The sequence below is a fragment of the Ahaetulla prasina genome, chromosome 6 (assembly GCF_028640845.1).
Source record: "Ahaetulla prasina isolate Xishuangbanna chromosome 6, ASM2864084v1, whole genome shotgun sequence".
NCBI lineage: Eukaryota > Metazoa > Chordata > Lepidosauria > Squamata > Colubridae > Ahaetulla > Ahaetulla prasina.
The window spans coordinates 44,688,983-44,716,070 of record NC_080544.1 but is presented as its reverse complement, the minus strand read 5'-3'; the positions used below and the strand labels follow the sequence as shown (position 1 = coordinate 44,716,070).

Below are 27,088 nucleotides of genomic sequence, written 5' to 3'. Positions count from 1 at the left end.
TAATGACTGTAGTATTTGCTTAATGACTGAGGCATTTGCTTAATGAACACTGCAAAAATTGGATCTGGTCACATAGCTACTTAATGATCGCAACAGCTTACAATAATCATTCCAGGCTCAATTATGGTCCTAATTTGAGGACTACCTATTCCGTTGTGCTGCCCTCATTTGGCCAGTTTTTTGTTTTTTTAAAAACAACTAATGTTGAACAATATATAGAGATGGGAGGGATGAAATAGTTGCTCAGCCCTGGTAATAGAGGAAGGATGAGTAAGAGATATAGAACAGTTCTCTTTGGGCCATATTGTCCTTAAAAAGGGCAATGAAGGCTTTCTTAGACTTTTAGGATTCTGTTAGTATAGCTTGGAGTGATGTCAGGTATGCTTCTTTGGAGCAAGGGTGCCTCAGTATCTTGCTGGAACTGAGGGCAGTTAGAATCACAAGTCTTTCTGAGAAAGTCATGTCATGCCTTCAGGAACACAGTGAATAGCTGGTGATTATAGTTGAGAGCTAGATGCAAAATGGTAATCACTAAGCAATGAGGAGGATGTTGGAGAAGGACTTTGTCTCAGTCTGCCTTCTTTCCTAATTCATCATTTGAATTGCTGTTTAATTGCATCCAATAGCAGGACTATCTCTTCATCAATATATTAGACAAAAAGGACTAGTAAGTAACAATAAAATTGGCTTTCTCTATTTATATTTGCATATGGCATTAAAGGAACCAAGCTTGAATATTTTTAAGTAGGAAAATGAATAATAAAAGAGACTAAACTGTCTCTGAGATTCAAGTAAATGAATTCTATTGTTGTTCAAGTACAGCAGAAGTCATAAATGCTTCAGAAATCCTTATCAAATCTGTAAGAATATACAGAAACATATTTTGGAAACATCCTTTTTTATTATAAAAACATTCAGATACTTAGATTTTGTTTAACAGAGGGTTGGACTGGAAGACCTCCAAAATCTCTTCCATGTTTGTTATTCTATGTTCTGTAAAACTCAGATATTGTTTTGATACATAACCATGAGAAGTCCTAATTAAGGAATTAGAATAGAATAGAATAGAAAGAATAGAATAGAATAGAATAGAATAGAATAGAATAGAATAGAATAGAATAGAATAGAATTTTTTATTGGCCAAGTGTGATTGGACACATAAGGAATTTGTCTTGGTGCATATGCTCTCAGTGTACATAAAAGAAAAGATACGTTCATCAAGGTAAAACATTTACAACACAAATGATGGTCAATATATCAATATAAATCATAAGGATTGCCTATGAATTCTGTGGAAAGCAACCTAATGAACGGAGGGTAATCATTTCCAAACAAATTAAAATAATCATTTGCAAGCACTCTTAAACTTGGTAGGATTTCTGAGCAAGATGTACAGTATATTAAATCTCACTGATATTCTTATAACTTTATCTATGTTAGCTGTACCATATGCCAGCTGTACTTCTACTAATTGCTTCATACAGAGATGTAAGAAGAAAGTAGGAATCAAGTTTGCGTTAACTGTGTCAAGCATATTAAGTGGATTATTTATTTTATAATGGGTATCAGTTTTCTCTTGTAAGATCTTATACAGATCACAACTGTGATTGAGTTGTGAGTGTTGATGGTGGGGATTTTGCCTTTCATTCAACGCCCTCTCAGCCACTTTTCTCATGAGTTACTAATATTATGTAAAGTATAACAGTGTTAATAATGTTCATTTCTTTAACTTGCTTTAGGAAAAAAAACCCGAATTCTTTCTTCTAAAGTTTTAGTGTATGGTCTTGAAAGCTAGAACATTAGAATGACTAAAGCAGAATGCTGTCCTTGTGAAAATGGAGTGATTTACATTTAGCATCTGTTTTGGGTTGAGAGTGGGAATTGGCTTTGTAATTTCCTCTGTCATGCCACTGTCAGAAAATTAAGCTGTTTACGCTAGACTATAGAAGGTTAATGGCTGTTCTAGCAAAGGTCAAGTGGTCATTTTAAAGAGAGGCTGTGCTGATTAATCGAAAATGGCAGAAGGATATAGCATAAAATCTTATCTGACTGCTCATCCTATACATTTTTGCTCCTTACCTATTTGTTTAGGAATGTTAAAAAACACTTGAATTGTAGTTCTCTCTTTTTATTGTTTTAATAAAAAGAAAAAAAAGAAAGAGATCTACTGAATCATATTTTGAATGTTTGCTAAAGAAAGTCAGCTGCTGAGCTTCTTCATCACCAAACATAGTTATTTGGAATAAGTTCCCCCTTTGCATTTTCAAAGAAATTGGGATTAGAATGAGCCTGCCAGTTTAGGTACTGAGTCCAAGACTTTTTGCAATGCTGGTTTGATTCTGTCAGTGATATGTGCTATGATCAAAACCATTTATAATAAGAGAAGATAATATTGCTAAGAATATGTAGTAGTAGCAGGGAATTTGAAACAATTGCTAACTTTCCGGACTATACCCCATCTTTTATAAAATATGTGTTCCATAGAGGTCAGTTGAATAAGACAATAGAGATCTATCATCAAGAAAAATTAATCCCATCTTTTCAAATTTGTGATGCTGGAAAAAATATTAGATCTGCCTAGTAGAAGTAGTAAGTTAACCAATTGAATGAATAACATTACCATTGATTTTAATAATTAAAGATACTTTAAATAGTGGTTTATTTTTTTGTTTAATCTATTTCCCATAAATTACTATAAATAATAAATTAATAAAATAAAGATGGCCTTTCATCCATAATAAGTTGTAGGAATTTAGCACCCACCCCCCTCCTAGAAGAATGAAATATTTTAGAAAATATTTAAAAAGGCAGAATATTATATTTCCCTGGATGAGAAATGGAGAAACATGTTTTAAAGACAAAGCAGCTTCCTGACTCCCCCCCACCTTTGTCAATGGGCCATTAAAGCTTCAACCAAGCTCACTCATTTCCCTCCACCTTTGTCAATGGGTCAGAGGTAGAAACTCATTCTCCCCACCTTTGTCAATGGGCCACCATCATCTGCAACATAATAGCACCCATCTAGCAACAGAAACTCACCACATGACACCTGGGAAGATTACATCAGCCAGCAAGGCTAGCTAAGACCTCCACCCCCTGGGAGTCTGACGGCCAATCAGGGTACACTTCTTGTGCTCCAGGAAATTCAAAGCTCAGAAAAAGCATAAAGCCAGAGAGCGCACAGGATCTCATGCCTTTTTCTGTTCAGGATCTCAAGCCATGTGATCCTGACCACCATTAAACCATCTTTCCAAGCAGCCTCCATGTTTCCAGTGTCTTTGTCCCCACTTGGAACTGAACCCAGATGGATATTTCTTCCAACAAAGTGATAGCTATTTTTATCTATTTTTTTTCTTTAGTAATTTAAAGCAAAAATCTTTTTAAAAGTTTTGGAAAAATAAACATATATCATTAATAAAGCACAATGAAAGTGTGATATTTTATCACAATTAAGGTAATGAATAATACACAAAATTTAACAGCCTTATCTGTTGATTGGCATTTATATTTATGAACAACATATTCAAGGTAAATCAGTTAGTGTGTAAAATATAATATGTCAGCATTTGGAAAACATAATAATCCTTTAATCATGGTTTATGATTAATAGTGAATATGTCCTATTAAATCAGCTAGATAAATAGTGCTTCATCATGTAGATTGCTAGTAGAAACCTGGTTATTTTAGAGTTTTTGTTTACCCATATATTCTAACTTCACTGTTCAGGTACAGTTAACTAAGATCTTCATCAATGGCTTTTGCACATATGGACCCACAAGCTTACTACATGCTTTTTGCATCATCTTTAGCTTAGCTTGAAAGTGATAAAATGTTAGTTCAAGTCATCTTCATTTCATGACCACTCATTGAATGAGCATTCAAACTTACAACGGCACTGAACAAGTGTAGCTACAATCAGATCTTGCACCCACATTCGGTGATGCGTTCACAGTCAGGTGACTGTGATTTGCAAGCTTCCCGCAAGCAAAGTCAATGGGGAAACTGGCAGGAAGTTGAAAATTATGGTCATGTGAGAACCTGCATCGTCCCCACTTAACAACTGGGATTGCTGGGACTGCTGCCACTAAGCAGTGCAGTCATGCAGTTTTTCAACTTTCAACCACATTGCTTAATAGCGGAGTTTCTCTTCCCAATTAGCATTGTTAAATGAAGATCACCTGTATAATAGCTTATCACTTTCAATAGGATCATTTGTTGTTTTGGTTACATACTTGTGTATCTATTCTATTCACCATTTTGTCATATTTAGCTATTAAGATTTTGTTTATGTTCTATCTAAAGCTATGTATTTATTGCCAAACCTATTGCATTTGGGGGTAGAGAGCAAATGCAGAATGCTGTATGAATCAAAAGGTTTGAAATACTGCATTTTAAATCTGCATATTTTCAATTTCAGACGCTATTATAAAGAAACAGATGGACTAAAACTTGATGTTGGAGCATATATGAAAGCACTGGAGGTATTTAATTGTTTTAGTAGATAATGTTCTTTAGACCAGCAAAAGTGTCACTAATGTATTTGTTTATTTTATTAAAATATTTATATAGCACTAAAAATTTGCATATTACCAAATATGTTACCAAATTACCATATGTCACAGGACCTAGGCAGAAAAAAAGAGATAAGATTTTTTTAAAACCAATATTTTTCAACTAATTCAAAACATGGTAATTTTTTTTTTGCCAAGACAAGTCTTTGGTAGACTATCTCATGGTCTTAATCATCTTCCTTGGTGGGATGTGTGTAGCCAACCACAGTTCATAGTGCTGATGTTTACAGTGAAATCCTGCATAGCAGACAATTCAACCTTTTTCTAAATGGGATTGGTTGTGTACATATAACATGAACGGGGATATCTGGAGCTTATGACCCCAATTGGGATCAGAACTTTGATGCTTAATTTGAAATATTTAAATGGCTCTACTTGTTCCCAAAGTTGTTCTCCTGGTCTTCTGCTTAGGCCAAGGTTGTTGAACATACCAGGCTATATGAAAGAACAGCAGAACCTTTCCCCCTCTAATAAATTCCCTATGCACTTCTATGGAACCCATCTTGTATCTTCAAATGTGCATTTTTAAAAATTGGACATAAACCCTGGTGATTATTCTTGATATTTCTACAAATAGTATTCCTACCGTAAGTTGTGTTTTAGAATGTTACCATCATTTGAATGTCAATAACTAGGAAGCAAGTAATGTGTGTAAATCAGACACTTTTGTTTTGAAAGTAACAGTGTTATTTTTGTCTTATTGCCTAGTACGCCTGTGATATTCAAGCTGAGGTGGTGGGAAAACCAGCCAAAATGTTTTTCCAGTCAGCTTTGACAGAAATGGGCATTGAACCTCACCAGGTAAGATTTCCGAACATTGTCAGAGTTGATTTTACCAGCATTCCCAGGATGGAAATGGGAGGATAAAATAATTCATTGAGGAAGAAATGTGAAACCATTTCAGTTGCACAAAAATTTATTGAACTTTGAATTTGCAGGAAACAGCTGTTTTTTCTCTTTGAAAATAAAAGTTGCTTCAGTTCATTTCTGTTAAATTGTTCATATAAACAGATAATAACATGTAGAAAGGTTTCTAAAGGTTTCCAGTTGGCACCGGAATGTTATGTGGAGCTGAATTCTTTGCTCCAACCAGTGGCCAGAGGTAAAATTAATGCTCAGTGATACGGTAGTTATAATGAAAAGTTATATCCTCTTTCCCAACAAGCAGTAATAATTTACTTGATGAAAAGTTTGAAGAATGCTCCTGCCAAAACTACTGAATATAGTTATTCAGTAGCATGTACATTCATTTAAATTATTATTAAGTAATAAACTGAAGAGACATCTTTAAATAAGCAATAATCTTGGGATATTTATTATTTTTCTTTCAGTTTTTATTATCTATTTTATAATGTAAAAGAAACCCAAGAGATATCTTTAAATAAGGAATAATTGAAAGAGATTTGTTATTTTTCTTTCTGTTTTTATTGTCCTTTATTTCATAAAGGGGCCGGGATAGCTCAGGCAATAGAGAAGCCTGTTATTAGAACACAAAGCCTGCAATTACTGCAGGTTCGAGCCCGGCCCAAGGTTGACTCAGCCTTCCACCCTTTATAAGGTAGGTAAAATGAGGACCCAGATTGTTGGGGGGGCAATAAGTTGACTTTGTAAAAAAAAAATATACAAATATACAAATAGAATGAGACTATTGCCTTATACATTGTAAGCCGCCCTGAGTCTTCGGAGAAGGGCGGGGTATAAATGTAAACAAAACAAACAAACAAAATAAATAATAAGCTGTCCAGAGTTTTATGGAACTGGGCAGCCTCCAAATTTAATCATGAATCCTAAGTTAAATTAATCTTCAATTCGAGTATTTACTTCAAATATTCAGCAGAATTGAAGACCATATAACTACAGTAAATCTTTCTTTTCCTGAAGAAACTTGGATGAGAAGCGAAACACCTTCAAGAAAAAACAAAGAAAGTCCAGTTGCCTCTTGCTTCATTTATATCAAAATTGGGGATCAGTTCAAATCTGACAGATGAGTTGATTAATTAAGTGCTATCAGATTAGTGCTGACTCTTTGTGACCACATGCATGGATTCTCTCCACTAAGCCTTTTAATTGTCTCAGACTTTTGCTGCTGTAGTCTAATTCATCCATCTTGCCATTGATCATTCTCTTTCTCTTTCAGTGTTTTGGATTTGCCATAATGCAATAGATTTCCATCTATTACAATACAATAATTCGAGTCTCATTAGTGCTCTCAGGGAGATTCCTGGGTTGACTTGTTCTAGGATCCATTTGCTGGCTTTCCTGGCCGTCCATGGTACCCTTCAAAGTTTTCCATAGTGCCATAACGTTGGTAATATTTGTATCCTGTTTCTTCCATATCTAGCTTTTCAATCTATAGACTTTCACAGGGATTTTTTTTCCCCCTGAACCTAATTAAAGCCAACATTGTAAATCAAGAAAAAAAAATTGTGTTGAAAATTGTCTATATGTGGCATATTCCTAATACGTGTTAACACCATTTGCCAACGGTGTTGAGAAGCTCATTGTCCTGGCCTCATCAGATTGCAGGAAATCTTAAGGTGTGTATCAAATTGTAAGTTCAGTTCATGTTACACAGGCAGCTACTAGAGCATGTCATATGGCTTTTCCTTAAAAATGCCCCCGGGGGTTCTTTTTAAGTACTGATAACAACTTAGCATCTTTTTCTGACAGTAAGTTTAATTGGACTTTTTAAACAATCTAGATATCTCTAAATTTTGCCAGATGACATTCTTCCTGAAAATGGCACTTGTTCTGTGATATTTTCAACCAGTCAGCTATTTGAAGACCGCTCTCTTATTCTTTCTTTCTAGCTATCTCTTGGCTAAGCTATTTGTTTTGCTTTTTGTAATCTTCCTTCTCGGTTCAACCCTTCAACATTCTTAACAGTTTTTGTTGTGCCTCTCTAGACATTTTCCAATTTGTTGCTATCTTTCTGGCAATGAGTTGGCTAAGTCTGAACACAGTTTCCACTTGTACTAATCCATTAATCCCAACTCTGAAAACCTGACAAGACAAAATCTTTTTTTAAAAAAAACAACAGTAAAATGTATTTGTTAAAAAAAGTGGGGAGATTTTGAAAGGATTCTATAGAGTGATTGCTTCAGAAAGCGTATAATTGAGAAACTATGCAAGAAAGCCAGAACGTAGACATGGTAAAGAGATAGAAATGAAGCTCTAACACACCATTGTTGCTTCCATTGGATTCTTGCTTTCATAAGAACGGACTGTGTTTTCTGAGCTTGGCTTCCGGGACTCGGAAGCAAGGTTTGTTTCAGGGTGTTTTAACTGATGCTAACTTGGTAGAATATTTTTTTTTTCAAAATAGTTTTTATTGAATATTTTACGTTTTAAAATCAAAAACATAATAGAAAAAAACAAAACAAAAAATGAAAAAAGAGAAGTTAAAAAACATAGACATACACCAAATGATAAAATACGAAACATAAGTAACATTATATAATATTTTACAATTTTCTGCATCAACAATTATCTTTGCTATTAGATTCAATTTTCCTAATCATTTTCTTAGTCTTGTATAACCATACTAAGCATCCTTGTATACAAAATTGTTATATATACTTACATCCTATTTATTGACATAATCAGTATTTTATCCTTGCCAACTGACTTGGTAGAATAACTGATTTACAAGTTAGTTCAAGCCAGCTGTGTGTGCCTGCACTGCCTGAAGCCAGATGTGGGTTTCATTTTTATTCTCCAACTGAAATTTGTTGAATTGGGGAGATTGGGATGGGTAATTCTGTAGGTTCTCTAACTTGCTTAAAATATTTTTGTACTTATGTATGTCTCAGAATTTTTCTGAAATTACACATAACAGCTGCTTGTTCAAGGCTGTGTGAGGGATCATGGGTATATGTAAGAGATGCCACGTGGGTCAAGTAGGGTGCTCAGGTTTGACATAGCTCAAGAAGAATGCATGGAGGTGGCAGGGGTATGTGAGAGGTACCATGTTGAATAGGGATGCTATGCAGAGATGTGGTGTGGGTTGAGAGATAGTTTGGGGATACAAATGCAGATCAGAGATGGCGCATGGTGGGGCAGCACAGATCAGGTGTGTGTGCAAGAAGCGATTTGGGAAAGGCACTTGGGGGATGGGTTGGGAAGCTGTGTGGCTGGAGGCAGCACAGGTAGGTGAAGTGTGCTAGATGGTGGCATAGACTGGGAAGGGATACGCAGGAATTCCTTCCTCCCTGTTCCTCCCTCCCTCCATTCCCAGCAGGCAAGTAAGCGGCTGCTACTGAGTGGGGAAGGGATTGCAAAACTGACTTGGAAACTGTCAGAGAATATTCAGAGAATATTGATAATGAACATAATGAAGATAATATAACCACAGTAGCAGCCCAGCAATGCAGCAGCAGCAAGTAGCACTGAAGCAGCCAGAACATTCCCAAATGTCATCCCTTTGGGTCATGGATCCCAGATTTTGGACACATTCTGTAAATTGGCCTGTTAGAATATTATTTTGCATTTGAGATACAGAAAAATTTGCCATATGATACACCGTTTTGCCCAATTAAAGGTATATATAGGCTTCTCTGGATTTTGGATGATAGTGTTTTTTTAAAAACTTTTTATATGTTCACCTAAAATGTTATATATTTCTTTAAGTCAGTGCATCAATACAGCTTTTCCGGTTATAGTCCTAAATAAATGGAATGCAGAAGATTGATAATGGCTACTTTATAACACTATGGTTATTATCCATTAAAGGTTTTTTTTTTACAAGTTTAGATCAAAATTAATATATTTGATGTTTCATATCAAATTTTTAAATTCTCACTTTTTGAGTGCTTGGGTACCGTTTATTTATTGTTCTTACTGAATTTGGGGATCTGGATCTTTACAGCTCTGTTTTTCTCCAATCTATACAGCATCTACATCTCTTAAAATCAAAAAGTATATCTTTACTGTCACCCTGATTTAGGTACACCATTCCAACCTACTTGTTATGAATAATACAATTCAGAATGTGAAAGCACCAATATCAGTTTTGTTCATTTGGATCCAGGTGCTGCTGAAAGTGAAAATATTACCTCCTGCAAAAATTTATCTGAGTGATACTTGGAAAAGACACTTGATGTGCATGTCGGTCCCTGCCTAGGGTAATAAAATAAAGACTAGAGTGATGACTTTCATCATAAAATGTTCAGGTCCATTTATGTGTTGCACTTAAATATGACATTAACTGCATCATTAAATCACTGTAAATCTCCATCTGTGCTTTGTTAAACTTGTAATAGTCTTCATCTGTCTTCATTTTGCCCCTACATCATCTTCAATTGTCTTGCCCATATAGTGGCTAAAGTTTGAAATTTTTGGAATTAGTTTAATCAATAAAGTTATCACCAATCATTTCCCTTGATAACTGCTTTGTAAAGTGATCCTCCCTTTGCTTGCTTCAGCTGAGATGTTTTCAACTGACTCTTGAAATGAAAGGGACTCCCTAAAGTCCAATTTTCATTTTAACCTTTCCTGAATAGCTTTGGGGAAAAAAGATTGCTGGAATTACTTTAATAGGAAATTTAAAACTCTTAAAGGTAACTGAGCTCTTCCTATGATTCAGTAATATGACATGAATAACCCACCTTAAAGGTTACAGAAATAGCCTAATACCGATTATTTTTAAAGTTGTTGTTAACAGTGACTTTTACTGCATTATAATAATACCAAAATAATGTTAAGGTTCCAATAGCTTAATATCATAATAAATCGAGTCTGTTGGTTGTAAATTGTCCTAGTCTAATGAGAATTATAATAGGTTACACAAGTACGTGCCTGCATCTATTGCTAGTTGCAAATTGCTGATAGTGCCAAAAATAGATAAGAAAATGTAAGAATGCAGCTACTGTCACTGTGCTAAATTGAAATCAAGAATGTCACTTGCATTGTCTGAGTCATCTGCTTGACACAACATATCCTGAATCTTCTAAACAACGGGCAATTCAAGATTTGCATTTGTGAGACTTTAGGAGACCTAGTTGACCAGGAATACCTCTAGCATCTGGGTTAACTAGCGAGGAAGAAAATCCAAATTTGCTTCTGAAGATCTTCCATACCATATAAATAGTTTTACTCTCTAATTCTTCAAAAGCAATTTACCGCTCCCAGCCTCAGATAACTGAAGACAACTCAAGCCAAGGAGGCTCCTTCTTTTCAGCGAATGCATTGGGAAGTAAGAAAGAATGCCAGTCATGCATTGTCCCATTCTTATCCACTGCTTTCATTTACTTCACGGGCTCATTGATTTTAAAAAAAAGAATGAAGAAAAAAGAAGTGGTGATTTTAAGGAACGATGCAAAGCGGTGAGATCACTACTTCTACTCTGATCCCAAAATCGGAGAAGTGGGATGAGGAACAGGCGAACACGGCCTGCCCACAGGTTCTGCTGAGCTTCTGAGTTGCAGTGGGATAGGTGGTGTTTTTTTTTTAATACATCAAAACCAGAAACAAATTGGTTAAACTGCCAAAGACAGAAAGTACCATGAAATAAAGATGGACGGCAGTTTCTGGAAAAGTGCTTAGACTCCATGTAAAAGTATCCTCCTTAATTCTGGAATGTTGTCTCTTCCTCTGAAAATGATGTCATCCCATATTTTACTTCTTATTTTTTCCCATTAAAAACAAAGCAGCTGATTTTTAACTCTTGAGTTTTAACTTTCGGACCGCCGCTCACCACCGCAGGGAGACGGAACCAATGTGTTAGTTCTGTCCCAGGCGCCTGATGGACCCCGAGAGGTTCCTGATGGAGCTTGGGCCGTTCCCTGAGGATCTTGCCCATGGCACGGCTGAAGAATTAGTTACGGCCTGGGAACAGGCCGCGGCTGGGGCTTTGGACCATGTTGTGCCTTTGCGGCCTCTGACCCGGCGTAGATCTCAATTGGCCCTTGGTTCTCTGAGGAGCTGAGAGAGATGAAACGCCGGAGAAGACGCCTAGAGAGTACCTGGAGGTCCAGCCATTCCGAGGCTGATCGGACACTAGTTAGGTCTTTTTCGAAGACCTACCTAGTGGCACTGAGGGAGGCGAAACGTTCTTACGTTTCCACCCTCATTCCGTCGGCAGATAACCGCCCGGCCGCCCTGTTTCGGGTGACCCGCTCTCTCCTTCATCAGGAGGGGCGGGATGACCCCTTGCAGGGACGTGCCGAGAGTTTAGTGGTTATCTATATGATAAAATCGTTCAGCTTCGGGATAGTTTGGACTAAAATTGCGATGATCCAAGTGAGATGATGGAGACGCGTCTTGTTGAGGTTGTTTGGGATGAGTTTGATTCTGTGGCTCTCGAGGACGTGGACAGGTTATTGGGGAGGTTACATGCCACTACATGTTTACTGGACCCGTGTCCCTCCTGGTTGGTTCTGGCCACTCAGGAGGTGACACGAGGCTGGCTCCGGGGAATTATAAATGCTTCATTGTTGGAAGGGGTTTTCCCCGCCGCCTTGAAAGAGGCGGTGGTGAGACCCCTCCTCAAGAAGCCTTCCCTGGACCCAGCTATTTTGGGAAATTATCGTCTAGTCTCCAACCTTCGCTTTGTGGCGAAGGTTGTAGAGAGTGTGGTGGCATGGCAGCTTCCCTGGTACCTGGATGAAGCTGTCTATCTAGACCTGTTCCAGTCCGGCTTCTGGTCCGGATATAGTACGGAGACAGCTTTGGTCGCGTTGGTGGATGACCTCTGGAGGGCCAGGGATAGGGGTTGTTCCTCTGCCCTGGTCCTATTAGATCTCTCAGCGGCTTTCAATACCATCGACCATGGTATCTTGCTGCACCAGTTGGAGAGCTTGGGAGTGGGAGGCACCGTTTATCGGTGGTTCTGCTCCTAACTCTCTGACCGGTCGCAGACGGTGTTGACAGGAGGGCAGAGATCGACTGCGAGGCGCCTTACTTGTGGGGTGCCTCAGGGTCGATCCTCTCGCCTCTCCTGTTCAACATCTATATGAAGCCATTGGACGAGGTCATCAGTGGCTTTGGGGTGAGTTACCAGTGGCTTTGGGGTGAGTTACTTTTCCACCCCGAGCCACCCCAACGAAGCTGTCGAAGTACTGTCCCGGTGCCTGGAGGCCGTACGGGTCTGGATGGGGAGAAACAGGCTCAAACTCAATCCCTCCAAGACGGAGTGGCTGTGGATGCCGGCACCCCGGTACAGTCAGCTGCAACCGCAGCTGACTGTTGGGGGCGAGTCATTGGCTCCAACGGAAAGGGTGCGCAACTTGGGTGTTTTCCTGGATGGACGGCTGTCTTTTGAAGATCATCTGGCAGCCGTCTCCAGGAGAGCTTTTTACCAGGTGCACTTGGTCCGCCAGTTGCGCCCCTTCCTTGACCGGGATGCCTTATGCACGGTCACTCACGCTCTTGTCACTTCTCGTTTGGATTATTGCAATGCTCTCTACATGGGGCTACCCTTGAAGTGCACTCGGAGGCTTCAGTTAGTTCAGAATGCAGCTGCACGGGTGATTGAGGGAGCCACACGTTGCTCCCATGTAACACCACTCCTGCGCAGTCTGCACTGGCTACCTGTGGTCTTTCGGGTGTTGTTGTGACCCAGGTTCCTGGACCCAGACTCCTGGACTCGGATGATTCAGAAAATGAGGGAGAAGACCTGGCAAGCCCTGTTTCTCTTGAGCTACCTTCTAGCTTGCAATTTTACAATTGCTGCTAAATTTAAAGGAAAGCCAATTTGGGGTAATGTTTGAGGCATCGGGTTAGAAATCAGTAGTCTATGAATTCTAGTTCTGCTTGAGCATGAAAACCTTTTCTCAGTCCTAGGAAGAAGGCATTGGCAAACCTCTTTCTAAATCTTGCCAAGAAAACTGCAAGAATTTATCCAGACAGTTGCCAAATGTTATCATTGATTCAGAGGAACTATAACATGTATATAAAGCATGTGTTGGGGTTGTGAGCTCACATTTTTCTCTTGTTGCCTCAAGTTGTAGCCTCCTTGAAATTCTGTCATAACCAATGAATCCATTGACCTAATCTCTGACATGATGTTAGAGTTCATTCATACACAGGCAGATAAGGAAAAGTGTTTCAGAGCAAAATAGAGGGAAGAAAACAATATTTAATGTATTGGGCAGCACAATACTTCAGTTTATTTTATATAAATGTATATATTTCATAATAATGTTATTTCTTACCATGTGGTTTCCATGTGGTTTCTGGGAATGCCTAATTAATACGTAAAACAGCTCTGCTGCTTGAGCATTTACATGACCAAATTTTAAAATATCTCTGCCTGTTACTGTTTGGGCTAGTGCAGGGGTGTCAAACTAGGTTTCATTGAGGGCTGCATCAGGGTTGTGTTTGACCTTGGTGGAGCCAGGGGGCCATGGCCAGGGTGGGCATGGCCATCTTGACATCACTCATGTTGGGGGTACCTGTGGTGGCCCAAGCACTCTGCCAGCGAAAGTGGGCTCCGAAGCTCTGTTTTTGGCTTCCTGCAACCCTCTGCCAGTTAAAATGGAGCTCGGGAGGGTGACCTGCGGCCCTTCCAAGCTCCGTTTTCACTGGCAGTGGCACTGCGGGCTGATCCTTTGCAGTTTCTAGGGCAGCCACGCGGGCCATATCTAAGCACCCTGCGGGCCAGATCCGGACCCCGGGCCTTGAGTTTGACACCCCTGGGCTAGAGCATGGGAAATTGACCTTCACAATAGTGTAGCAATATAGCTCTTAATGCTCTTTCTTCCATATCTTATCTTCATCCTTTCTCACAAAATGATTGCGAGGATGAAAGTCATTTTCAGTCTCTTGGATAAAGCTTGAGACTTAATTGTCATAGAAAATAAATATTGCATCACAATAGTTGAAGGAGAAAAAATGGTCAATCTGTATCTTCTTCCTCCTCCCTCAGTTGGGCAACCATTTTGTATACACAAAAATGGAGCTTTTCTACATTGATAAACTGTTTAGCATTTGAAATGTCTGTACTGCAGCTTCAACAGATTTATATACTTAGATGTTGGTTTGCTTAAGAGGCAGCACAATGCACAATGAAAAAAGGGAACTTACTGAAGCTATTCATTGTTTTAGAGATCTGTTATTTTTTAAGTCACTAAAATCTGCTCAAAGATTTAACAGATTAACAGAGTTGAAAGGGACCTTATAGGCCATCTAGTCCAACCCCCCACTCAAGCAGGAGACCCTACACCATTTCTGACAAATGGCAGTCCAATCTTTTCTTGAAAGTCTCAAGTGATGAAACTTCCACAACTTCCGAAGGCAAGCTGTTCCATTGGTTGATTGTTCTCACTGTCAGAAAGTTCCTCCTCATTTCTAGGTTGAATCTTTCCTTAGTCAGTTTCCATCCGTTATTCCTTGTCTGGCCTTCAGGTGCTTTGGAAAACAGCTTGACCTCCTCCACTCTGTGGAGCCTCTTAAGTATTGGAAGATGGATACCATTTCTCCCCTGGTCCTTCTCTTCACTAGACTAGCCATGCCCAGTTCCTGTAACCATTCTTCATACGCACTTTTTATAGAGTCTCAACACCTTTTTTAATTTTAATTGGGGTTATTATTTATGAATTTTATGGGTTTTAAATTTGATGGTTTTAAATTTGACCATTTATGGAATATGTTATTTTAAGTCTTTGTTTTAATTTGTATATTGTACTGTTTTATAATTTGGCTGTACACCGCCCTGAGTCCTTCGGGAGAAGGGCGGTATAAAAATCTAAATAAATAAATAAATAAATAAATAAATAAACTTCTTCTTTTTTTTTTTTTACAAAAATAGCACTTTTTAAAAAAAATATGAGAAGTTGGCACAACTACAATTGCATAAATGATAATAGAAAGCAGCCCAAGAGAAAAGGAATTTGCAAATGCAAACTAGTTTTATGTGAATTCGTAGAGAACTCCTTTCATACTACATCATAGCAAGATGTTGGACTGAGCTTGAGAGTTGTATATAAAGCATGTGTTGGGGTTGTGAGCTCACATTTTTTTCTCTTGTTGCCTCAAGTTGTAGCCTCCTTGAAATTCTGTCATAACCAATGAATCCATTGACCTAATCTCTGACATGATGTTAGAGTTCATTCATACACAGGCAGATAAGGAAAAGTGTTTCAGAGCAAAATAGAGGGAAGAAAACAATATTTAATGTATTGGGCAGCACAATACTTCAGTTTATTTTATATAAATGTATATATTTCATAATAATGTTATTTCTTACCATGTGGTTTCCATGTGGTTTCTGGGAATGCCTAATTAATACGTAAAACAGCTCTGCTGCTTGAGCATTTACATGACCAAATTTTAAAATATCTCTGCCTGTTACTGTTTGGGCTAGTGCAGGGGTGTCAAACTAGGTTTCATTGAGGGCTGCATCAGGGTTGTGTTTGACCTTGGTGGAGCCAGGGGGCCATGGCCAGGGTGGGCATGGCCATCTTGACATCACTCATGTTGGGGGTACCTGTGGTGGCCCAAGCACTCTGCCAGCGAAAGTGGGCTCCGAAGCTCTGTTTTTGGCTGTGATGGCTTCCTGCAACCCTCTGCCAGTTAAAATGGAGCTCGGGAGGGTGACCTGCGGCCCTCCCAAGCTCCGTTTTCACTGGCAGTGGCACTGCGGGCTGATCCTTTGCAGTTTCTAGGGCAGCCACGCGGGCCATATCTAAGCACCCTGCGGGCCAGATCCGGACCCCGGGCCTTGAGTTTGACACCCCTGGGCTAGAGCATGGGAAATTGACCTTCACAATAGTGTAGCAATATAGCTCTTAATGCTCTTTCTTCCATATCTTATCTTCATCCTTTCTCACAAAATGATTGCGAGGATGAAAGTCATTTTCAGTCTCTTGGATAAAGCTTGAGACTTAATTGTCATAGAAAATAAATATTGCATCACAATAGTTGAAGGAGAAAAAATGGTCAATCTGTATCTTCTTCCTCCTCCCTCAGTTGGGCAACCATTTTGTATACACAAAAATGGAGCTTTTCTACATTGATAAACTGTTTAGCATTTGAAATGTCTGTACTGCAGCTTCAACAGATTTATATACTTAGATGTTGGTTTGCTTAAGAGGCAGCACAATGCACAATGAAAAAAGGGAACTTACTGAAGCTATTCATTGTTTTAGAGATCTGTTATTTTTTAAGTCACTAAAATCTGCTCAAAGATTTAACAGATTAACAGAGTTGGAAGGGACCTTATAGATCATCTAGTCCAACCCCCCCACTCAAGCAGGAGACCCTACACAATTTCTGACAAATGGCAGTCCAATCTTTTCTTGAAAGTTTCAAGTGATGAAGCTCCCACAACTTCCAAAGGCAAGCTGTTCCATTGGTTGATTGTTCTCACTGCCAGAAAGTTCCTCCTCATTTCTAGGTTGAATCTCTCCTTAGTCAGTTTCCATCCATTATTCCTTGTCTGGCCTTCAGGTGCTTTGGAAAACAGCTTGACCCCCTCCTCTCTGTGGCAGCCCCTCAAGTATTGGAAGATGGTTACCATTTCTCCCCTGGTCCTTCTCTTCACTAGACTAGCCATGCCCAGTTCCTGTAACCATTCTTCATACGCACTTTTTATAGAGTCTCAACACCTTTTTTTATAGTGTGATGACCAAAACTGGATGCAGTACTCTAAGTGTGGTCTTACTAGGGCTTTATAGAATGGTATTAGTACTTCACTTGATCTTTATTGTGTCCCTCTGTTAATGCAATTTAGGATTGCATTGGCTTTTTTGGTTGCCGATGCACACTGCTGTCTCATATTTAGCTGGTTGTCCATCAGCTAATCAAGTTAATACAGGCAGTCCTCGACTTACAATTAGAATAGAATAGAATTCTATATATTGGACACAAAAGGAATTTGTCTTGGTGTATACGCTCTCAGTGTACATCAAAGAAAACTAATCATTTAAAGTTACAACCACACTAGAAAAAGGGACTTATAACTGGTTCTTGTACTTTCAACTGTTGCAGCATCCCACAGTTATGTGGTCAAAAATCTGGATGCTTGACAATTGGCCCAATTGGACAATTGGTAGTATCCCAGAGTCATGTGATTGCTATTTGCAACCTTCCTAGCCAGCTTCCAACAAGCAAAGTCAATGGAGGAAAACGGCTTTGCTTAATAAAGGCACGATCCACTTAACTGCAGTGATTTGCTTAACAAATACGACAAAAAAGATATAAAAATCACTTAACAATTATCTTACTTAGCAGTGGAAATTCTGATCCCAATTGTTATAAGTTGAGGACTACATGTAAGTGGCTTAAATATCTGTTGATTTAGGATGGATATCTACATGAAAGACCTTTAGCTACTTCCCAACCTTGGTTTTTGTAAATATAATGGTAATATGAGTTATGGGAAACAGGATAGGGTGAACTAATATACATTTAGTTCCCAGGCTGATGTCCTTGCTTTTCCATACTCAGTTCGTGCACATCTTTTCTAGGTAATCCAGTGCGATTCGACATTTTGGACTGCATTCACTGTTTTGGTCAGTCTGCAAGTGAATTGCAGAACTAGGAAAATGACTTGTTGCACGCATCCGATTTCTTCCCTGTCAGTTGTTATTGTGATATTTCCATTCCATGCAGTGGTCATGAGGTTGATCTTTTTGTTCTTTGAAGAGGCCATATTTCTCACTAACTTCTTTAATTCTTTTGATGAGATGTTTCAGGTTTTCTTTGGTTTCTGAAAATTATGTTTCAAGTTAACAGATAGGTAATGTGATTAGGAGAGAGATGCTTAAGCTTTCATAGGTTTTTAAGAAAGACATACTTAATAGTTAAATATCTATATTTAACAGTTGGGATTTACAGATAGTATAGATCTAGTCTGTCTGTCTGCTTTAGAAGCAGACTATGTTTTTCTCTTTCTCTCTTGAGCTACCTTCTAGCTTGCAATTTTACAATTGCTGCTAAATTTAAAGGAAAGCCAATTTGGGGTAATGTTTGAGGCATCGGGTTAGAAATCAGTAGTCTATGAATTCTAGTTCTGCTTTGAGCATGAAAACCTTTTTCTCAGTCCTAGGAAGAAGGCATTGGCAAACCTCTTTCTAAATCTTGCCAAGAAAACTGCAAGAATTTATCCAGACAGTTGCCAAATGTTATCATTGATTCAGAGGAACTATAACATGTATATAAAAGAGCTAGGTTGAGAAAGTGTGCTTAGCTAAGCAATAGCAACAACAAATAATTTTTAATTGCTTATTCCAGTCTTCCTTCCCTCCCTCCTACTGTCTTTGTAACTTGGAGCAGTCACTAAATGAACCGTTGTAAGGCGAGGACTAGCTGTATATGTTCCAGTGAACTCAGGGAGATTTACTTTTGAGTCGATGCATATAGTTGTGCTATTTATTTTGTAATACACCTTTTAGTTCTTCAGTTTTCAGTATAATAACAGGTTTCTGGAAATAAATTATTTCTTTATCGTTGCTCAGCACACATTCCACTTTTTCATAATTTCAGAATGACTAAGTTCGTCAGAAACTACTGTTGTCTTTGTATAAAATGTGTTGACAAACTTGAATTCTTGTTTTGGCCTTCAGCAAGTAGGTGACCTTTTCGGTTTTATCTTCTCTGTTTCTCCTTCCCTCCTTCCCTCCCTCCTACTGTCTTTGTAACTTGGAGCAGTCACTAAATGAACCGTTGTAAGGCGAGGACTAGCTGTATATGTTCCAGTGAACTCAGGGAGATTTACTTTTGAGTCGATGCATATAGTTGTGCTATTTATTTTGTAATACACCTTTTAGTTCTTCAGTTTTCAGTATAATAACAGGTTTCTGGAAATAAATTATTTCTTTATCGTTGCTCAGCACACATTCCACTTTTTCATAATTTCAGAATGACTAAGTTCGTCAGAAACTACTGTTGTCTTTGTATAAAATGTGTTGACAAACTTGAATTCTTGTTTTGGCCTTCACCAAGTAGGTGACCTTTTCGGTTTTATCTTCTCTGTTTCTCCTTCCTTCTTTCTCTTCCTCCTTCCTTCCTTCCTTCCTTCCTTCCTCCTTCCTTCCTTCCTTCCTCCTTCCTTCTTTCTCTTCTTTTTGCTTCCTATCTTGCTGCCAGAGAAGAAGTTAAACCTAGGTTTGACAGGTAGAGTTTTTTATTTCCCCTGACAGTGCACCTCTTGACCTCTATCTTCTTGCCAATGATTTTTTTAAATCCTAAATGATTTGAGAATAATTGCTCCTCCTTTAGTGATTATTGCCCTTCACCGATAGTAAATCTGTGAAATCCCAGGAGGCTGGAGGACATTTTTGTATGCGTCTACCACAAGCTGGTTTGGATAGGCTCTACTGCTCAAGTGCAGCTGCACTTTCAGTGTGGATGGCCTTCTTACACGAAAACTTCTCTATAAACAAAATGAAACGTTTTACTCTTACGCCGATGCCTTCTTAATTGCAGCATGAAAGACTTGATTCCCCTGGAAGCCTCCTTATCTGCTTTCCTGTCTCGTATTAATCTTCCACACGGGTTTTATAAATTAGAAGAAAACTATTTCTATAAACCCTTAATAGAAAAGCCATAAAGGAATATTAGCAGATCCTGCTAAGTCAATTCAGCAGACCACACAAATCTAACCTGGCTTCCAGAATTAATTGAATTTGAAATGTCTGTACTGCAGCTTCAACAGATTTATATACTTAGATGTTGGTTTGCTTAAGAGGCAGCACAATGCACAATGAAAAAAGGGAACTTACTGAAGCTATTCATTGTTTTAGAGATCTGTTATTTTTTAAGTCACTAAAATCTGCTCAAAGATTTAACAGATTAACAGAGTTGAAAGGGACCTTATAGGCCATCTAGTCCAACCCCCCACTCAAGCAGGAGACCCTACACCATTTCTGACAAATGGCAGTCCAATCTTTTCTTGAAAGTCTCAAGTGATGAAACTTCCACAACTTCCGAAGGCAAGCTGTTCCATTGGTTGATTGTTCTCACTGTCAGAAAGTTCCTCCTCATTTCTAGGTTGAATCTTTCCTTAGTCAGTTTCCATCCATTATTCCTTGTCTGGCCTTCAGGTGCTTTGGAAAACAGCTTGACCTCCTCCTCTCTGTGGAGCCCCTTAAGTATTGGAAGATGGTTACCATTTCTCCCCTGGTCCTTCTCTTCACTAGACTAGCCATGCCCAGTTCCTGTAACCATTCTTCATACGCACTTTTTATAGAGTCTCAACACCTTTTTTTATAGTGTGATGACCAAAACTGGATGCAGTACTCTAAGTGTGGTCTTACTAGGGCTTTATAGAATGGTATTAGTACTTCACTTGATCTTTATTGTGTCCCTCTGTTAATGCAATTTAGGATTGCATTGGCTTTTTTGGTTGCCGATGCACACTGCTGTCTCATATTTAGCTGGTTGTCCATCAGCTAATCAAGTTAATACAGGCAGTCCTCGACTTACAATTAGAAAAGAATTCTATATATTGGACACAAAAGGAATTTGTCTTGGTGTATACGCTCTCAGTGTACATCAAAGAAAACTAATCATTTAAAGTTACAACCACACTAGAAAAAGGGACTTATAACTGGTTCTTGTACTTTCAACTGTTGCAGCATCCCACAGTTATGTGGTCAAAAATCTGGATGCTTGACAATTGGCCCAATTGGACAATTGGTAGTATCCCAGAGTCATGTGATTGCTATTTGCAACCTTCCTAGCCAGCTTCAACAGATTTATATACTTAGATGTTGGTTTGCTTAAGAGGCAGCACAATGCACAATGAAAAAAGGGAACTTACTGAAGCTATTCATTGTTTTAGAGATCTGTTATTTTTTAAGTCACTAAAATCTGCTCAAAGATTTAACAGATTAACAGAGTTGAAAGGGACCTTATAAGCCATCTAGTCCAGCCCCACGCTCAAGCAGGAGATCCTACACCATTTCTGACAAATGGCAGTCCAATCTTTTCTTGAAAGTCTCAAGTGATGAAGCTCCCACAACTTCCAAAGGCAAGTTGTTCCATTGGTTGATTGTTCTCACTGTCAGAAAGTTCCTCCTCATTTCTAGGTTGAATCTCTCCTTGATCAGTTTCCATCCATTATTCCTTGTCTGGACTTCAGGTGATTTGGAAAACAGCTTGACCCCCCTCCTCTCTGTGGCAGCCCCTCAAGTATTGGAAGATGGTTACCATTTCTCCCCTGGTCCTTCTCTTCACTAGACTAGCCATGCCCAGTTCCTGTAACCATTCTTCATACGCACTTTTTATAGAGTCTCAACACCTTTTTTTATAGTGTGATGACCAAAACTGGATGCAGTACTCTAAGTGTGGTCTTACTAGGGCTTTATAGAATGGTATTAGTACTTCACTTGATCTTTATTGTGTCCCTCTGTTAATGCAATTTAGGATTGCATTGGCTTTTTTGGTTGCCGATGCACACTGCTGTCTCATATTTAGCTGGTTGTCCATCAGCTAATCAAGGTAATACAGGCAGTCCTCGACTTACAATTAGAATAGAATTCTATATATTGGACACAAAAGGAATTTGTCTTGGTGTATACGCTCTCAGTGTACATCAAAGAAAACTAATCATTTAAAGTTACAACCACACTAGAAAAAGGGACTTATAACTGGTTCTTGTACTTTCAACTGTTGCAGCATCCCACAGTTATGTGGTCAAAAATCTGGATGCTTGACAATTGGCCCAATTGGACAATTGGTAGTATCCCAGAGTCATGTGATTGCTATTTGCAACCTTCCTAGCCAGCTTCCAACAAGCAAAGTCAATGGAGGAAAACGGCTTTGCTTAATAAAGGCACGATCCACTTAACTGCAGTGATTTGCTTAACAAATACGACAAAAAAGATATAAAAATCACTTAACAATTATCTTACTTAGCAGTGGAAATTCTGATCCCAATTGTTATAAGTTGAGGACTACATGTAAGTGGCTTAAATATCTGTTGATTTAGGATGGATATCTACATGAAAGACCTTTAGCTACTTCCCAACCTTGGTTTTTGTAAATATAATGGTAATATGAGTTATGGGAAACAGGATAGGGTGAACTAATATACATTTAGTTCCCAGGCTGATGTCCTTGCTTTTCCATACTCAGTTCGTGCACATCTTTTCTAGGTAATCCAGTGCGATTCGACATTTTGGACTGCATTCACTGTTTTGGTCAGTCTGCAAGTGAATTGCAGAACTAGGAAAATGACTTGTTGCACGCATTCGATTTCTTCACTGTCAGTTGTTATTCTGATATTTCCATTCCATGCAGTGGTCATGAGGTTGATCTTTTTGTTCTTTGAAGAGGCCATATTTCTCACTAACTTCTTTAATTCTTTTGATGAGATGTTTCAGGTTTTCTTTGGTTTCTGAAAATTATGTCATCAGCATCAAAAATTGTTGATGTTCCTGCTTCCAATCTCTACTCTAGTTTTGATTCTTCAAGTTCCACTTCGCGATCACTCCAGCATATAGGTTGAATAAGAATGATGAAAAAATGCAACCTTGCCACACTCCTTTCTGTATCTTGAACCAACACTGTCTCCATATGATGCTCACACAGTGTCTTTCTTATTTGTGTACAGCAACTACACCAACTTGATCAGATATGTTGGCATCTAGAGTTCTACATAGCTTGTCATGATTGATAGAATCAAAGGTTTACTTGTAGTCAATAAAGCAGATGTAGATAATCTTTTGATATTTTTGGGATCTGTCCATGATCCAACATAGATTTACAGTATGGTCATGAGTGACACGTCCCTTTCTGAAGTTAGCTTGAACATCTGATAAATCCTTTATGTTGGTTGTACAGGCCTTAACAATTCTGCAGCAACAGTGTTAACACCTGGGGCCTTGTTGTTTGGTAGTTGGATCATTGTGCACGTAGCTTCTTCCTGAAGGATGGCTGGTTCTATTTTTGCTTCCCTTTCTTCATCAACCTGAAGAGCATGGCTAGCATGGCTATACACCAAAGATACATGGAACACTATTAAACTTCCCACCAAAGTGGTACCAAATGTTAATCTACTCAAATTTGCATGCTTTTGAACAGCTAGATGGGCAGGAGTTGAGGCAGGAATGGGAGCTCATCCCATTGTGTGACGCTTGGGTTGTCATCTTTCCAGCTGACACTGTATTCCTGGACTGCTGGAACATCTCTCCCACTGAGGGTGGGGAGTGGGAGGCACCGTTTATCGGTGGTTCTCCTCCTATCTCTCCGACCGGTCGCAGTCGGTGTTGACGGGGGCAGAGGTCGGCCCGAGGCGCCTCACTTGTGGGGTGCCGCAGGGTCGATCCTCTCGCCTTCTGTTTAACATCTACATGAAGCCGCTGGGTGAGATCATCAGTGGTTTCGTGTGAAGTACCAGCTGTGCGCGGATGACACCCAGCTGTACTTTTCCACCCCGGCCACCCCAACGGTTGTCAAGTGCTGTCCCGTGCCTGGAGGCCGACGGGTCTGGATGGGGAGAAATAGGCTCAAGCTCAATCCTCCAAGACAGAGTGGCTGTGGATGCCGCATCCCGATACAGTCAGCTAAATCATGCGGCTGACCATCGGTGGCGAGTCATTGGCCCCGATGGAAAGGGTCCGCAACAGGCGTCCTCCTGGATGAGCGGCTGTCTCTAGAAGACCATTTGACGGCCGTCTCCAGGAGAGCGTTCTACCAGGTTCGCCTGGTACGCCAGTTGCGCCCCTTTCTGGACCGGGCTGCCTTATGCACGGTCACTCACGCACTCGTGACGTCTCGTCTGGATTACTGCACTGCTCTCTACATGGGGCTCCCTTGAAGGGCATCCGGAGGCTGCAGTTAGTCCAGAATGCGGCTGCGGGTGATAGATGGAGCCCCCGTGGCTCCCGTATAACACCCATCCTGCGCAGGCTGCACTGGCTACCTGTGGCTTTCCGGGTGCGCTTCAAGGTTTTGGTGACCACCTTTAAAGCGCTCCATGGCATTGGGCCGGGTTACTTACGGGACCGCCTACTGCTACCGAATATCTCTCACCGACCGTGCGCTCTCACAGAGAGGGTCTCCTCAGGGTGCCGTCGGCGCGGCAATGTCGTCTGGCGACACCCAGGGGAAGGGCCTTCTCTGTGGGGGCCCCCACCCTCTGGAATGAACTACCCCCCGGACTTCGTCAGCTCTCGGACCTCCGGACCTTCCGCCGCGGGCTTAAAACGTATTTATTTAATTGTGCAGGGCTGAGCTAGATTTTAAATTATTGGTTTTAAATTGGGTTTTACTTGATATTTTAATTCTAAATTTACGGGCTTCTTAGAATCAGTTTTTTAATTGTTTTATATTGTATTTATATGTTTTTTAAATGCCTGTACACCGCCCTGAGTCCTTCGGGAGATAGGGCGGTATATAAATTTGAATAAATAAATAAATAAATAAATAAATAAAAAAATTTCCCCAAAACTGTTATACCAATTCTCCCTCTCTAGCTCTGACTTCCTTCTTACATAACCAAAATCCTTCAAAAAATTAACAATAAACAGTAATAAAATATATAGATCAGTAGAACAAATTAATCCTAAAATATTTAAAACCAGCTAAAGCATAAAAATCGAATCCAGTTCAGAGAATATCTCCCTTATAGCTTCTATAACCATATAATTTTCCCCCCAAGTCTTTCTTACATAAGATCTTTCGAGAATATTCTATTTAAAATTCAATACAACAGATTATAAAATTTCAATACAGGGAAATTACAATATCTATTCAACTTTAGTCCTTCCTCGTCAAAATCCAGTATAAATCCAAATATCTAGTCTTTTATGATGGTTATAAAACATATAATCAACCCATTTCTTCCAAATCTTCCTTACGTATTGTCTTTCAGAAACGCTAAAATCTTTTTCTGTTAATATTTCAAAAAAAAAAAATTCTTTCAAAAATGATACTTTTGTCTCTTGCCATTTTTGATGCATTAGTCTCTGTCTTTCCTTCATTACTCCTTTTGAAAAGTCAGTCACAATATTTCCTAATAGTTCCTTATGTCCAAGAATCCACGAGTTACTGCCGATATTCCCTCAATCCGAAAAGAGAACTCTTGGAAAGCATTAACCCTGTGAATTTTTCCATTTCGGGAGACAGCCTCCTGTAGCACAAATTCAGGCTTTTCATCCAAACTTTTTAAAAAAGGCTTCTTTACATCCATTCCATATTCCAAGTCCTGATTACTTTGGTTAATTTCCTCCAAACTCTCATCCAAACCGCCATTTTTTTCCAATTCGTATTGTTGAGTAATTAAATACATTCTTTCTGTATAATCCTGTATAAAGTCACGAATCCATTCTTCTGAAAAAACCTTCATGGCAAAGTTCTTGCTGAAAATCCCCTTATAAAATACTTAAACAAACTAAAATAATCCAACAATCCACAGTCCAGTACAATAAGATAAAATCTCCATTCAGTTTCACTTTCTCAACAAGTAAACGCCATTTTATTTCATTGTGTTGATTGTAGATGAGAGAAAAAAAAATTATTATTTTTTTAAAAGAAAAAATAGAAGTCAGATTTAATACTTGCAATTTAAATGACTGATCTCCTGTGTTTTATTCCGTCTGCTTATAAATATCCATAACAATCAATTGAAGCAGAAGTGGTCGCTCTCTTCTCTGTCTGCTTAAAGCAGAAACGCACTGGGGCTGGAGCTTTGCAGAAGGAATTCCAGGGAACTTTCCCTTTCGAGTTCCCCAAACGGGGCCTCTAGAGAGAGCTCTACCTTTCCTTTTTCTGCTCTTTCCCTTCCCCTTACCGGGAAAGGTACTTTCAGCCGTTGATTTCGCCGGCTTTTACAGAATCCCAGCGCGGGCGCCCTTAGGGCGTCCTTCGGAGAGAGCGGAGCCACCAGAAGCCTAACACCTTTTTTTATAGTGTGATGACCAAAACTGGATGCAGTACTCTAAGTGTGGTCTTACTAGGGCTTTATAGAATGGTATTAGTACCTCACTTGATCTTTATTGTGTCCCTCTGTTAATGCAATTTAGGATTGCATTGGCTTTTTTGGTTGCCGTTGCACACTGCTGTCTCATATTTAGCTGGTTGTCCATCAGCTAATCAAGTTAATACAGGCAGTCCTCGACTTACAATTAGAATAGAATAGAATTCTATATATTGGACACAAAAGGAATTTGTCTTGGTGTATACGCTCTCAGTGTACATCAAAGAAAACTAATCATTTAAAGTTACAACCACACTAGAAAAAGGGACTTATAACTGGTTGTTGTACTTTCAACTGTTGCAGCATCCCACAGTTATGTGGTCAAAAATCTGGATGCTTGACAATTGGCCCAATTGGACAATTGGTAGTATCCCAGAGTCATGTGATTGCTATTTGCAACCTTCCTAGCCAGCTTCCAACAAGCAAAGTCAATGGAGGAAAACGGCTTTGCTTAATAAAGGCACGATCCACTTAACTGCAGTGATTTGCTTAACAAATACGACAAAAAAGATATAAAAATCACTTAACAATTATCTTACTTAGCAGTGGAAATTCTGATCCCAATTGTTATAAGTTGAGGACTACATGTAAGTGGCTTAAATATCTGTTTTTAGGATGGATATCTACATGAAAGACCTTTAGCTACTTCCCAACC

At 39.2% G+C, this 27,088-nt stretch overlaps 1 protein-coding gene across 5 annotated transcripts in view; it reads left to right on the top strand.

Moving 5' to 3' along the window:
* Positions 1–27,088, top strand: part of LHPP (phospholysine phosphohistidine inorganic pyrophosphate phosphatase) — a 162,070-nt gene that overhangs the window by 24,824 nt on the left and 110,158 nt on the right. For all 5 annotated transcript variants that reach the window (XM_058188595.1, XM_058188594.1, XM_058188597.1 and 2 more), the window contains exons 4-5: positions 4,418–4,481; positions 5,280–5,372. In XM_058188595.1, the coding sequence (XP_058044578.1) occupies positions 4,418–4,481; positions 5,280–5,372 (157 nt within the window). The remainder of the gene's footprint in view (positions 1–4,417; positions 4,482–5,279; positions 5,373–27,088) is intronic.